This window comes from Fukomys damarensis, unplaced genomic scaffold, assembly GCF_012274545.1.
Source record: "Fukomys damarensis isolate Sample0158 unplaced genomic scaffold, DMR_v1.0_HiC HiC_scaffold_13, whole genome shotgun sequence".
NCBI classification, from domain to species: domain Eukaryota; kingdom Metazoa; phylum Chordata; class Mammalia; order Rodentia; family Bathyergidae; genus Fukomys; species Fukomys damarensis.
In genome coordinates, this window is record NW_022900925.1 from 37,103,433 (window position 1) to 37,118,886 (window position 15,454).

At 47.0% G+C, this 15,454-nt stretch overlaps 1 protein-coding gene across 1 annotated transcript; it reads right to left on the minus strand.

Moving 5' to 3' along the window:
• Positions 1-512: 512 nt before the first annotated feature.
• LOC104855984 (keratin, type I cytoskeletal 28) lies at positions 513-10,291 on the minus strand. The gene is made up of 11 exons (XM_010615078.1): positions 10,253-10,291; positions 8,163-8,276; positions 6,943-7,155; positions 6,294-6,376; positions 5,558-5,714; positions 3,437-3,598; positions 3,211-3,336; positions 2,024-2,065; positions 1,570-1,787; positions 973-1,028; positions 513-699 (listed from the first exon to the last, which is right to left on the minus strand). The coding sequence occupies exons 1-11, from the start codon at positions 10,289-10,291 to the stop codon at positions 560-562; spliced, it is 1,350 nt and encodes a 449-aa protein (XP_010613380.1). The 3' UTR covers positions 513-559.
• Between the last annotated feature and the right edge of the window lie 5,163 nt (positions 10,292-15,454).

Consider the following 15,454-nt stretch of genomic DNA (forward strand, 5'->3'; position numbering starts at 1 on the left):
GAGAAACTTCCCAGTCGTGCTGGGGTCCTTTCCGTCTTCAGATTGTTCTGGCACCAAAATTATTTTCGGTTTCTTTTCTTATCAGGATATGTTTCTGGTACATAATAATTACACTCTTCGGGGGGGTGTCGGTAACATAATATGACCTTAATTGTCTTTATGCCCCTTCTCCCCCCCCAGATCCTCTTTCCATCCCTGAAAATCACAGACTTTCTGAACTTTCCCATACTTGCCTGTGCAGGCACGTGGGACTTAAAGATTATGCCCAGAGAATGTTTACTATTTCAACATCATGTTGGTATCGCCTGTTATTTAGAATTGGAACGACAGTGTCTCCCTAAGGAAAAAAACAAATCCAAACTAATTATTTATTGGGCACCAGTGAATGCAAGTTGTGTGTTTATCAGCTTTTTAATTTATTTGGTGACAAACACCGGACATCCTGTAGAAGAGACTGAGAAAGCAGGTATTTTGGCTAAGAAACTTATCTTCAGGGATTAGAGAGTGTTTTTATTCTGATATTTAGGATGATGCATGTGTGCTGGGCTCCAAATGGCAGCTAGAAGGGAACCCTCTGCTTCATGATGGTGGTCACTTTCGGTGTCTTTTCCTCAATGGAGTGGATCCTGGATGAGAGAACTTTGCTGCGCTGATCCAGCTCTTCGAGCACTGTCTTTACCAGTGTGATCTTGGGAAAATCTAGAGGTGAGATGCGCAGGAATACATCTGTTCAGCTGAGAGACAAAGTGATAAAGAACTCCACCCCTGGTTGTAATATATTAGGCAGGTTTTGGGGGAGGGAGTCATGTGGATTTATAATGACAATTTGGAATGGCCGTATAAAACTCAAAATAATACTTGCGGTTCCGAGTACTTTGGTTAAAATTACTGAGCCACAGACCCTCACCACATAGGACTGCCATCACGGTAAGAGTTTTTTTCTGCGACAGGGACGGAACTAGACTTTGTTACCTTTAGATGAATTCCCGGAGTTTCCTGACCCAAAGCCTTTTGATTTGGAGCATGACCTGTAAAGAAAAAAGAAGCTTATCGTTTACATCTCTGTTTTCTACCACTTAAGAGAAAGTCACTGCGTCGATGAGCTCAAGTGAAATTTGTCTGCCCAAAACATCCTACTTTACTATGGAGGAAAATACTGGGATCTTCGTGGCAGGAACTGGAGGTGATTAAGTGTTACTGAAGGAGAAGACATTAAAATATTATTCCTATTTGATGGTCTTGAACCCAAGAATTTAAGAGTTAAGAAATACATATATTTAAAACTTAAGATCTCCGTGAAACTCCAGATACATGCTGGGGGTCTGCACAGAGTACATTTATTTCAGGGCAGCAGCGATATTAGGAATGAACTGGATAGGGAAACCCTGGGCCCGGGACAGAGAGAAGCTGGAAACCCACAGGGTTTCACGTGGACAGCAAAGGGGGACTGGGGCGGGGGCGCTGGAGGGTTCCGCGACCCTGGAGGTCGGAGGGGGATGCGTTTTGTGCAGTGGGAGTGAAACAGAAAGGTCAGGAGGGTGCGGGCGTGGCCTTGGCGCGGTCACTCACCCCTCATCCCCGTCTATGAGGCGGCAGTAAGTCTCGATTTCCTTCTCCAGGTGCACCTTGACGTTCAGCAGCTGCTCGTACTCCAGTTTCTGGCCCTCGGTCTCCGTCCTGACCTGGTGCAGCTGCTCCTCCAGGGCCCCGATCTGCGCCTGGATCTGGGCCAGCTGCGAGCAGTAGTGGCCCTCGGTCTCGCTCAGGGAACACTCCAGCGAGTGTTTCTGGGGACAGTGAGATGCCTCGTAAGGGACCCACCGAGGCCTCTGGAGCCGAGGCAGTGCTACTCTGAGGGCAAGTTTGGGAAACGTGTGGAGTTCCTTGCCGTGAAAGGGCGGCAGAGGCTGACGCTGTCCGCTTGGGGACCCGACAAGGGATAAACGACCCCTTTCCCACAAGACTTTCCACGGTCCCCATGCACATCCCTCATATTTCAGTAATATTTCCAATTAGCACCAACCTGGAATGAAAGCTCTTTTTTGGGGAGTAGGGGGGAGTAACACTGTAAGAAATTAATATGAGAAAACATTTTCAAAGATTGCCTATTTATTTCTGAGCTGCCTGTTGCATTTTCAATTTCACTCTGCCACGGCCCTCACCCAATTACCTGGCCGCTGTGCTACAGCTTCCTTTCCGAAGCCGTCTTTGGTTTTCTGTCACCCACCAAAGGCTCTGACTAATGCCTGTAAGACTGAACCCACACCTACCAGGGTTTGGGCCGGGGATGTGACTCAGTGGCACCGTGCCTGCCTCGCAAGTGCAAGGTCCTGAGTTCGATTCCCGGTACCACCACCAAACCAAACCAACAAACATAAAACAGGGCTGTGTTTTCAAAACTAGAGATAACCTCATGCAGTATGGGAAAGCATTTCGGCACAGCTCTGATGAGGATCTTGTCTTCTACTTCCAAAGTCTGTAATCTGTCTTGGCACACGAGCCTTACTTTTTAAGGGGATCAAACTCGGGTCCTTGCACTTAGCGAGGCAGACACCAGAACAACTGAGCTAATTTCCCAGCTCCAGCAAACCTCACTTAATGAAGGTCATTCCCCTCTTTCCTTTATCGTATATTGAATGTACCTGGAAGTTGTTACTTCCAATACTAGTAATTATCTTTTCTTTTTGCTACAGCGACTCCTCATCTTATGTCAGTTAAAAGGGAACATTTATTAAAAGAAGATCTGAGACCATCGTCTGACATTTCTTAGGGCTGTTGGGGCTAAGTATTTAGAGAATAAATCCTTTTTAAAAAATTGCAGGTAGGACATCATGCTTTTAGAATACTTTTGTGTTGCTAAATCTGTTCAGTAATCGATTTCATTCTAGGATTGCATACAGGCAGCTATAAAATAGCAGACCTCACAGGCCACAGGACCCTGGCCTCGGCTGGCAGGTGCTTAGGTGAGGGTGCGGGGTGGCGGAGTATTTAGGGGAAGGCGGCAGGAGGTGAGGGCTGGGAGGACCGGACTGCCCTGAGGGGCGGGCCACGTGGCACCGGGATTGTCTTTACCCACCGCCTTCTCTTTACCCCCCGTTCCCAGCTCCTCAAAGCTGCCTTTCTGCCAAGTGTGTGGCAAAGCTGCCCCGTAGGGCAGAGGACGGTGTCCCCCGCGCCTGCTGGGACGGGGACCGGCCCCTGCCGCCCTACCGTGGCCAGGAGGGACCTCAGCTCGATCTCCTGCGTCTGCAGCGTGCGCTTCAGCTCGGACAGCTCAGTCCTGGCCTGAGTGGCCTCGCCGGTGTCCTGGGACAGCTGCTGCTTCAGCGAGGCGCTCTGCAAGGTGTGGGCCGGTTAGGTGCTGGCACTGCCTCTGCACCTGGGCCGCACCTGGGCAGCTGAGCACCCCCGTCCGCCCTGCCCTGAGTGGCTGTACCTTCTCGCTGAACCAGGCCTCGGCGTCCCTGCGGTTCTGCTCCGCCAGCGCCTCGTACTCGGCCCGCATGTTGCTCAGCAGCACCGTGAGGTCCACGCCGGGGGCCGCGTTCATCTCCACGTTCACGTTGCCCCCGGCCGCGCACTGCAGCGCCTTCATTTCCTGCAGGGGACGCGAGAGTGACTTGTGGGTCTTGGTGACGTCCACACGCAGCCTGACTTCCAGAGGGGTTAGTTTCGCTTCAGGGTTTCCGGAGTATAACGTATGTTCCCCGTTTTAAAAATCGGCTGACTCCATCCTCACGGACACCTGTTCCCTACTCAGTCAGCCATTTCTTCCTTTAAAAAACCCAGAGGCCCCTCTGCAAAAACTAGTCACAGAGACCCAAGACAATCTTCTAACTCTTTCTATGAGGAGGGGGGTTACAAAGACCAGAGAGTTGCTCTATACATAATTACTGCTTAAATGTCACACTGGTGAGAACAGAGGAAAAAGAAAGTCAAATAACCACCCCAGCTGTCGCCGCACACGTCAAGGGGCAGCGTCGCTTCTGGAGCGGTGATTACGGCCAAATGCGAGCCTTCAACATCTCCTCCAGGTGAGGGTGTTTTACAGATTGGGAAACCGAGGCACAGGGGGGTGGAGGTTGTGTGATCGGAGGGAGAGGGTTTGCAATAACGGCCTCTGCTCTGAGCCCTCTGTGTGAGGCTCTGCCCCAGGGCAGCCACCCGTGGAGCAGAGCTCAGGGAGTGGATTTCTCCACAAATGAGCAAACCGAGGTCCCGGCTGGGTTCTGTGGGTTCTGTGGGCAGCCCCCGTGGTGCTGCAGCTGCTGCGGAAGTACTGACACCAACCTCCGTGACCTTCCAGGGTCGGAAGGGCCAAAGTCTCATACTGCCCTTGGAAACCACTTTCGCTCTCACATGTTGGGGTTCTGTGTAGCAAAGTTCTTGTTGCTGTCAAAGCTTGGAGGTTGGGTGGCTTGGAGCTACCCAGGGGGCCTGGATCCCTGGAGCTGGGGTGATGTGAGACTTTGGGCGTGCTGAGCGTGGACAGCCTTTTGCTTCTACACGCAGGGCATCCAACAGCCGCCTCTTGCAGCTGGGGTGTCTTCACGGGGACAGTGACTCCTGCTGTGACCCCCTTCCCTGAGTGTCCCTGGCCGGCCGGCCTGCTGTGCTCATCATTTCTTCTCATCGCAGGGCTTGACTTGTCCTATTTCTCCCTGCTCCCTTCTTTTCTTCCTTCACTCTCCTTTCCACACTGGGGATTGAACTCAGGACCTTTGAACTGAGCTACCCCCCCATCCTCTCATTCTTTTTGACCTTGAGATAAGGTCTCTCTAAGTCACTCCGTTGCCCAGGCTGGGCTGGATCTCGTGATCCTCCTGCCTCAGCCTCCAGCATGCCCTGGATCCTCTCTGTGAAGTCCCTCTCTGTGGTGCATGGCCTGCCTTTGCCGCCCTGATAACTCTCTCTCTGCTGATCCAACTCCTCTGGAACTCCACTCTGTGCCCCTTCCCTCTCCTTTTTTCTAATTTTCCTGCTCTTTTTCCCTTAATACTGGGAGCACGTAGACTTGATGTTGCTGTCATTATTGAACCAGTAATGCTTTTTGTCTTAGGGTGGTCTCTAAAAATTTGCTATCTCTTGTTTTTGGGCTTTTACGAATACGTTTAGCTCTATCTATCTAACTGGAAATAGATATTTGGAGGGGCTTGAAGCTTCCTATTGAGTGCAGTGCAGTGGGTTTATAATGGTGCAGTGATAAACATTGAACTAAACATGGAGCCCCAAGCCGGGGGAAGAGCATCGCCTCCTCTTCCTACTCAGAAAGGTCTCGTGTGAGACCGCTGGCCTCAAGATGGGCTTCTATGGATGAAATACATAATCTAGTGGTTGTGCTAACGCAGAAGTTATACAATGGAAGCTGTATGCAGATCAGATCGTTACTGTTTACTACCCCGGAGGACAGGACTAGAAATCAGAGTAGGGAGAAAGGGAATTCTTTCTTGTCTCCCTGGACAGGAGCTGTGAATTGCTACTGTACCCCGTGTCCTCCCCGTAGCGGCAGGGCACAGGATCCTTGCATTTCCTTGGCCAGAAGCGCAGCTTCTCCTACCTCTTCGTGGTTCTTCTTGAGATAGGTCGCCTCCTCGCTCAGGGACTCGTACTGCAGCTCCCGGTCCGTCCTGCACAGGGTCAGCTCGTCCAGCACACGCCGGAGCCCGTTGATGTCGGCCTCCACGTTTTGGTGGAGGCTGAGCTCATTTTCATACCTGGAGCCAGTGAATTTCAGAGCAAATTAGAGCACTTCAACAGCGAGCCAAGGGCATCTCAGCTGAGAATGCCAGAGATGGAACTGGACTCTTCAATACACAGAGAAAGACCCTCCCCCTGTCTTCCCAGTTCTGTGCAGGATAATACCCAGTTATTTAATCACAGAAATTCCAACCACAACTCCCAAGGAGATACAAATACACAACTTGTAGGTAACAATTTTGACTGAGTTGACAATTGTTACTGTTCATCTACTTGGAGTTGGACATTGGTCTAGCAGGCAGAGGGATGCACTGCTATTTGTTCTAAAATGTAGGGCCGGTTATTTAGCTCAGTGGTGTGGCTGCCTGCCTGGCAAGCGCAAGGTTCTGAGTTCGAGCCCCCTTACAAAAACAAAACAAGAAAAGTAATAAGAAAATATACAGTGTGAATATAGCTAGCTGATTGTAGTATTACTACCCAAATTCTTTGCTTCCTTCAATCTTTTAAATTGTAGTTTATTCTTCTTGGGATGGAAGCAACATTTTGTTCAACAAATAAAAGCCCTTCTTAGGGCATAGTTATTTCCATTGTCTTACTTTAGCCGGAAATCAGCAGCAGCCAGTCTGGCGTTGTCAATCTGCAGAGTGACATTAGTGTTAGCAGCAGTCGATGAGGTAATCTAGAGGATCCAAAGGGAGACCACCACGAAGAAGTTTTCCATTATTACTTATTCTTTCTGGATTTTAAAATGGTACACAATTAAGAGTTGCATAAAAATTCACTTCCTTCTGTCATAACCAAAATGTTTAAAATTTACTTTTTAAATAATTAAGTGGTTCGAAAGCTGGGCACGGTGGTGCATGTCTGAAACTCCCCGATCTCAAGAGGCTGAGGCAAGAGGATTACAGTGAGTTCGAGGCCAGCTTGGACTTGTCTCAAAGACAAAACAAGAAATGGCTTTATTTATTCTCATATAGTCATGTAACTTCAAATATAATACTTTCTTATGTATTAATATATTTCAAAATAAACAATGGAACAGATTGTGTGTTAATTACATTGAGTCATGAATCAAAGTGCCTGTTTTGAGTAATGGGAAGAATTATTTAGTAAAACAGATCATAAGTACCAATTACAGATAACACTCACGAGGCATTTCCTGTTGTGGTCCTACACCTTTTCCGGGCTGTGTTTTAGCTTTAGTACTTCGCATAGTTTGTGATTTCCAAGTTTGTCATTTCTCACCTTTGCTTTGAGATCCTCGATTGTTAGGTGAAAGCCACTGTAGTCACGACTGAGTCCACGGCAAGATCCAGGGCCGTATGTCTCGTACCAGCCCTTGATCTTCACCTCCAGGTCGGCGTTGGCCTCCTCCAGGGCGCGCACTTTGTCCAGGTAGGAGGCCAGGCGGTCGTTGAGGTTCTGCATGGTCACCTTCTCGTTGCCGGACAAGCTTTGCTGATTTTATACACACTGGGTGGGATTCTTGGTGAGTTGGAGGTTGCCAAGAGAGAAAAAATGGCATCATTGAGATTAGCATGAAATTATATATAATTGGGGGATTTAAAAATAATTAATGTCTATCATCCCTGGGTATCGCGTCGGGTTATTTGTTATCTTACATAAAACAGGGCTTGTTCTATGGTAAGTTCATTAATTTAACTTGTAATTTTGAGTGAGTAACCCTTTACTTTCATCTGGAGTGAGAGTATTATCAAGTGTCAAAAGGGGAGGTTGTGATAGGCTGCCATCTGCTACGTAGGGTCTCAGTCACTGCTGAGTTACATAAAAGATTATTAACTACAGAAACAGTATTTTATTCCATGAAAGTAAAAAAATTGCTATTAAAAATATATATATATTCCTGGTAACCTCTCTGTGCTTACTGCGATCACACCATCTACTTCTTATCTTGGATAATGACTCAGATATCGCCTTGTAATTTCACTTAAAACTCATAGCTGCTTTGTCTATGCTAAATAGGAAAAATGAAAGATCTGGCGCTAAACAAATGCAGCAGTGAAAGGATGTGATTAAAGTCTTCAAGGAATCTCTTTTCCGATCCGGCCAGGGGCTGGACCAGGTAGTAAGTCCAAAGAGATAGGAATGAACACAGCACGAGGTGAAAAGCGGAGAACAACATCATCGGGTTACAAGAAGTCCAATAAGAACGTCAGACAAACAGTCTGGGAGAGGGGACAGAGGAAGTGACCACAGAGAGGTGGTATAGGGAGGACGTAGGCGTTGACGGACCCTGGGGAGGAAGGACAAGTTGCCGATGATGCTTTGGTGATTGATTTCAGATGCTGCGAATTCATGATATTAACTGAGGGAGGGGCAGGCAGACAAGGGCCTCCATTTTGGACCAGGTGGAGCTCGGAGTTGGCGGGGTGTCCCGGATGGAGATGCCTGGTAGGAGGAGCGAGGCTCAGAATGCTCACACCGGGAAAACCTCAGCCCAGCACCGCGTGGAGGACTGTTGAGGAGGTGCAGCTGTCATTTGCACTGACATCCACCTGAGCGTTTGGAGGTAACCCTGGTGCAGGAAGGGAGAGGATGGTGGCTGGGCTGATGTAGACCTGGGAATAAAAGAAAGAAAACGTGCAAGGGAAGTTCCTGGCACTCCTGAGAGACAACCACAGATTGATTGTGTACATATAGAGAGGGGAAAGTGACAGCAGAGGGGCGAACAGTCTGAGGTAAATCTGAGTCATCACTGTAACAGGCATACATGTGAGGAGGAGACGGATAAAGGCAGGCAGGCTCGATCGCTGTATTGGGGCATTTACTGTTGCTATGATAAAATACTCGATGCTGGGTTTCTTACAAAGAAAATCGGTTGACTTAGCTGACAGTGCCGGAAGCTGAAGGCCCAGAACTGGGCAGCTCCACCCGGCTGGCCTTGGAGAGGGTCCCTCAGTTGCTTCACAGCATGGCAGAGAAGTGGGAAGGGGCAGGTGCGTGCAGTGGCCTTGCTTTAAAGCAGCCCATTTTTTCAACAACTAACTGGGGTCCCAAAAGCAAAAGTGACATTGATCCTTTCCCTGGGCAACGCACCTACTGAACGAACAGTCTTCCACCAGGTCCTCCCTCTTAAGGTGTTATTGTCACTACTCATCCTTATTCAGTACTAATTATTCATTCTAGTCACTTGTTATTAATTATTAAATAATTAGACCCCTAATTGTGCAACGTGCCTGTATTTCCATAGGTAAGTGAATGTTTCCAAAGGAACCTTTTACAACAAAAAGGGGAACGAAGATTTTTATACTTGAAACTTGCTAAGAGAAGAGATTTTAAGGGTCCTCACCAGGGAGAGGCGGTGTGTGATTTGTTAGGGTTAGCATTCGCGCAGCGTACACTCATTCGAAGATACTATGCCCCGGCAGCGAAATAAAAACTTTTCCACCGTACATGTCCTCCACCCTATTTCCACCAGGGGGCAGTGCTCACCCGCGAATAAAGGCAGCTCAAGGGCTTGGCTTGGATCTCAGCCCGGGCCCTGAGTGCCCTCACGTGGGACAGGCTAGGATAGAAAGCAAGGCCAGCATTTGTATTTTGAAGGTCGAGAGCACGATGAATATGAAGACAAAAGTGCCTTTCACTGGCAGAAGGAAGCTTGGCAGCGTCCAGAGGGGTTTCCTTATTTGGTCCTTACTAGGAAGCCTGGATTTGGGAAGAGAGAGGTTCGTTATGCACTCAAGGAACATTTAATGATCACCTATTAAGTGCCAGGCATTGTGCTGGTAGCAAGCGACTGGGAGGAGGACAGATGGCTTCTCAAATCTTGGGGACTCCCTGTTGATCCGGAAGACGGTCCCTCAGGAAATAACTGTAACCTTATAAATTGTGTTGGAAATTAGGGAAGAGAAGGTTGTGGAACTTTTAGGGGAGGCTCTGGGAAGGCCCTGGGAGAGAGCTCGCAAGGCCGGAGGAGAAGACGGCACAGGGAGGGGACAGGCGTCAGGGCAGTGATGGTGTCGGCGGAAGAGGGTGGCACTGGGAGAGTTATGGAGAAGTCTCCACTGCTCCTGAGAATGGAGGCTCCTGGGGGCCCCTGAGGAAGTTCGCATCCCGATCTGCAGATCCCGGCCACACGCTGCCTTACCTGACGGAGGGCTTTACTGATGTGGCTCAGCTAATCAAACAAAGACTGCTGGGATCTCACTGGGTGAATCCCAGGCATGAAGTCGGTGCCTGTGGGCTGCATTTGTAACCATGCCTGGTTCTGGAATTTACTTCCCACCTTGGTGATTCAGTGTCCACATCCCCCCAGGCTCAGTTTGAGGGCCACCTCTGGGGGTAACCCTTCCCCGGAGCACCTTTCCGATTTGGAAGCCACAGTGCCTTGTTCGTGACCCTGGACCCTGGACACACACATCTGCCATGGCACAGATGCAGGGGTGGCTCCTTCCGGGGCCTAGCATGCTGCCTGATGCTCAGCGGTGATTGTCAAATAACTGAGTGAGTGACTGAATGAATTTGACCCACTGAGTTAAACGCTCAGGGGCCCTGAACTTTTCCCTCCTCCCTGCAGGATTCCAGGATTGGTTACTTTGAGGTGAATTTCCTGCGGTTCCACCGCGCTGTCCATGGTTCCCGAGCTCTGTCCTTTCTCGGACACAGCTGTTTCGCCTGCTCTTTTCTCTCTTGCTGGGCGGGAGAGGCTCTTTGCAACAACGTTTGCAACTTTTACTGAGCTCCTTTCCCGAGCTGTGCACCCCAGACTTTACCTTTTCTCTTGGTGCCAGAGAAATAAGGAAAGAGAGCAGCCCCGGGAAAGCCCTGGAAGGCACTGGAGGGATGACCCAGGTTCTCATTCACATACGTCCTCCCTCCTTCCCACCCAGTGTCTCAAACTAGCTACTTTCAGAAGGTGGGGGGCTCTTCTGTAAGGGTGGGGATGTTTTAAATCAGAGTTTGGATATTGTCCCCATCAGAGAAGTACCAAGGACGCAGAGCTAGCAGAATTCCTAGCCCATGAGAGACCTGGAATGCTGTGGACGCTGTTTCTCTTCTTTCAGCTCTCAACACTCCTGGAAGGTACTGAGGGCCTTTGCTCCCCTGGGTGTGACTCCCTCATCTGTCATCCGCTCAACCGCGGTTCACTGAGTCTTAGCCATTTGCATGTTGAAAACTGCACAGTTCCGGTTTACACTGGGATGTGCAGAGACATTTCTCAGTTGGCCGAGCTCACAGACTAGTTCATAAAAGGGCTGTAAGGGGTCGAGGGCTCCCCAGCTGCTCAGGGCCAACACAAGCTTGTTTTGTGTTGCATTGTTTTTAGGGGGATCCTTGGTATGCAAGGAATGAAAGCTAAGCCCTCCATCTCTGTGAGGGGGAACTTCTGGGGCACTTGGGAGCTGCGGGCGTGTGCCGGGTGTCCACGGCTGCACACTGCAGTCCTGTACAAAAACTCGTCACATGCTCCCGGGACTTTTGAATTTCTTGTAGGACACTGGTGAGCGCAAGAACTTGTTAATTATCTGTTTGGAAACTAGTTTGTGTAAAAACACGAGGATTTTTTTTTTTTTTTTTGGCATGGCTGTAGCTGAATTTTCCATTTCATCGAGCTAAATATATATTGTGCATGGAAATGTCAGATAGTAGAGACTCATGCGTATATTACAAATCACTTAAAATAGGTCTATACATCTTAGGTGTGCCTGCTTAAAATATTTCTACAGATTAGTCACCTGTAGTAAAAATGCCTAGCAACCACTGCTATAAAGAAAAGAGCTCTAGGCTTGAGATCAGAACCCCTGGGTTCAGGATGTCTCTTGCCCTCCGTGAGGTTTTGGGAAACTCATCAAGAGGTTCTGATTTGTGCACATGTCCCAAGTCTGTTCCGATCCCGAGGTGTAAGTGTTGGGAGAGTTGTAAAGGTCTGTGTGCACAGGCAGAGTGCAGTTGTTCTATATCATTAGTCACACGGATGAAGACTCCCTTTGTACGCCCTCGCAGTGTAACACAGTACAGGGGATAACTGAATAGACACTATTCAAAAACATACTTACATGCAGTAGGGGCTCGTAGCCGTCTATGTGCTTTTTTCCTAATTAGAACAGAGCGGAAATTCCACTGGGTTACAGTATTTCATCGCTTCCATCTTAACAATTTCCTCCAATGAGTAAATAGAAAGCGTGGCACTTCCACTGAGACGTGATCTTGGCTTTTATCAACAGTTTTCAAGAGGATAATCAACTCTACTGACAAGGAGAAAGAAACATAAAGAAAAACCAGGCGAGGTGACTTTCAGAAAGCATAGGTCGTCCGGGAGAATCTCAGCTGCGTAAGAAGCATTGGCCTTAAAAGTCGTCATGGCAAACTGGGCATATTTCTGTGTGGTCCTTTCTACTCTGTGATCTGAGAAGTTGTTGCTACTACTTACAGCCTTGCTCTTTGAAGTCGGCCAATTCTGCCTCATTTTATCCCCATGGGCCTGCTGAAGGACCAGTGATCAACTTCTGATGCATACTGAGAGCCAAGTTTCATGACAGACATTGGGCTCACACCAATTCCAGTTGTTTAAAAGAGGCAGAAAGACAATGGATGCATCGAGGGAGAAGTAGGTGAAAGAAAATCGGGCGGCCAGCAGTAGTGAGAGTGCTATTTTGTTCCTTTCCCAAGGGGATGATTTGGAAGATGCACTTGCGGTTGGAGAAAGACCTTGGCAGGGGAAAGGGAAAGGTGAGGGTTGTGTCGAAATGGGAGGAGACACCTGCTATGAGTCTTTCTGTTTCTTTTGGCTTCCTGTCAAGTAGCAATTATCTGCCAACTCCCTCTCTCTTTTCCCACAGTAAGCAACCTGTCCAAATGTCACTCATCCACATTTCTAAACCCACTATTAAAATAAAATTCCAGGAGAACCAGGAGGAAGAGCTTTCTTGAAAACAAACAAACAAATAATTGTGTTATGTCTTTTATCTTTTCTTTTTAATAACAGGGCACACAAATATAAACTTGTGTGATTAGAGACAGACTATGGTTCAACTTTAATCCTAGGCTCTGTAGATTAAGAAGACGATTAATGAAATATTATGATTAAAAAAATCATTACAAGGGTTGGGGGGTGTAGCTCAGCGGTAAAGCACTTGCCTAGCATGTATGAGGCCCTGGGTTTGATCCCAGTACTACACAGATTGTGTTCTTTTTTATAAAGAAATTTTCATGCTATATAGTCTTTAGAGGACAAGTTTTATCTTTTTGGAGCGAAAAGCACAGTAGAAATGGATGACATTTTACACACCGGAAAAGAAAAGGCTAAGTGTTTAGTCATCATTTTTTTATTTTCACATTTAAAAATATTTATTGAGGTTTAATGTACATAAAGTACAATTTACTCTTTTGTAATATACAGCCCTATTAATTTGGACAAATTCAGTTGTGCAATGACCACTAGAAACAAGACAGAGAATATTTACAGCATTCAAGGTTCTTTTGTGTCTCTTTGCTATAGTTTTGTCCTCCCTTCCCCTCCTTTCCCTGTGGCAACCTCTGATGTTTCCTAGCCCTCCAAACAGATCTTTTCTGGAGTGTCATGGAAACAGGATAGCGTATGTAGCCTTTAAATTTGGATTCTTTGGCTTGGGATGATGCCCTTGAACTCGTCAGATGAATTTTAGTCAGATAAAGAATTCTGAGCAGAGGAGATCCTGGCTAGGGTGAGGCATGCAGAATAAATAGAAGAGGCAAAGTTTAATAGCAAGTACAGCTATCCCGTAGCACATCTGTATTTGTCTCAAATCAGCATTACTGAATATGAAAAGTTCGATTTCTTTAACATAAGGAGAGTGGCGATCTCAGATTATGAACTGTGCAATACCTTCCTGGGACTTGGGCAACCGTATTGGATAACTGGGAAGACGTTGAACAGCAGCCACTGTAACACCATACACACAATAGGAGCGGAGTCCACAGCCCATGGTAGTTGATTCAGGGCTTTACAATGTGGAACACGGGGACTTCAGTGGACCAGAGAAGACTGGTCCCAAGAAGGCTGGCCAGTGCAAGTAACTATGCACACACGAAGAGGCACATGAGCTGAAACGGAGAATCTCTGGCTATGGTAGTTTTTGGTGCTAAGTTGGTTAGGGAAACTTGACTGGAGGGAAGTCCATCCCCTTTGAAATATGGCTCCTGTAATTAAGTTTAGAGCATAGGGTACATCCAGTAGAGGGAGTCCCAACCAAACGGTATGGGAATCAGGGCTGATTCTGGGAAAAACTGAAACTCAGATCAAGAAGGGTACTGAGAAAAGCCGCTACGAGGTGGACATGGTTAACCCAGGAAACCACAACGGAACCCAATCTTAAGGGCACACAGCACCTGTGCCCTCCCTCATTACACTCAGAGAGCTCCCTAGCACAGTAAGAATACTAAGAATGTCAGTGCGACTCTTATGGGCTGAGGGATGTGACTAGGTTGACCCGGAAAATACGAGGCCTTTAGTTTTGACCACTGGGAAAAGTTGGAGGAAAGCAGAGACCTAGCAATATCTCTTGGTCACAGGGCACGGCCTGACACACACCAAACATTTTGTTGACTATGATACAACTTTACGGAGTTAGTGTTGAAAGATTATCTCTGAAGCAGCATGACATTTTGGAAGAAGTAATAGAATAACTGGGGAAAAATAAGGGCAGGCAAATATGAGAAATCCAGTAATCAAAAAATGCAGAAAATTCCCAATTTTATTTTTTGAGATCTTGTTTGAGATATTTCAAAAATTTCAGGATTAAGATAATTTAAAGCCAGAGAGCTTGGGGGAGGGTTCTCATATACCATAATCTTCCATAAGGTATAAGATTGGGGATTTGGACATTTTTTTAAAGTGAAATTTCTCATATTGGCCTGAGCCAATCCACAATAAGAAAAATTCTGACAAATTTATATAGTTTGCATCAGTAAGAAAAGTTTATTGAAATTCATTAGTAAATGAGAACAGAAAGTTTTCCTTTTTTTTTTTTTTTTTTCCATGAAAGAACACTTTCTGGTAAAGTGAAAAGAGGAAATACAGAAATGACAAAACACCTTTGAGACACCTTATTTTCAGGGGGTGAACCTGTTTTCACTGACCATTAAGACACGAGGTTTTTTTTTTGGCCATTTCATTTTTCATGCATCTGTATATAATGGTCTGCGGAAAGAGAGGCATTGCTCTCCATGCAGCTCAATAGTAGAGTTTCTTGGTTTCTGATTCAACCATAGACGAAAGCACTCTACCATCAGGTGTCACCTCTTCAATAATTGTCTTGATCAGTCTGGTTTTGTTAGTATCTGTGTGAATAAGGAAAACAAGTTTAGATTAAGCCACTTTTAGGGATTTTGCGAATTGAAAAATATATTACATGTTTTAAAAAGAAGAAACTCAACTTTTTTGGTTTTTTTTAAAAAAAATTTTATCCAAACAATATTGACGCTGTGAGTAGCATTTAGACCAGGCTATTTTTCGTTCACAACTGGTATCAGAGTACAGATGGTTTAAAGGTACAAATGAAAACCATCTAGATTTTCATTTTTAAAGCCGCTCCAGAGGTTAAAAGGCAACAACACCGCCAGAGAAGTTAAAACTGATTCTGATTACCCCAGCTAGTTTCTCCTGACCTTGGTCCCTTAGATGATTCGCCAGTGGAAACGGAGGAGGAGTTGGAGGAGGGCTTGAAGCTTCCACTTCCTGCCTGGCCTCCGCCACTGTGGCCACCGCCGGAGCTGCCGCCTCCGAAGCTACCCCCGTGGCCACCGCCGGAACTGCCTC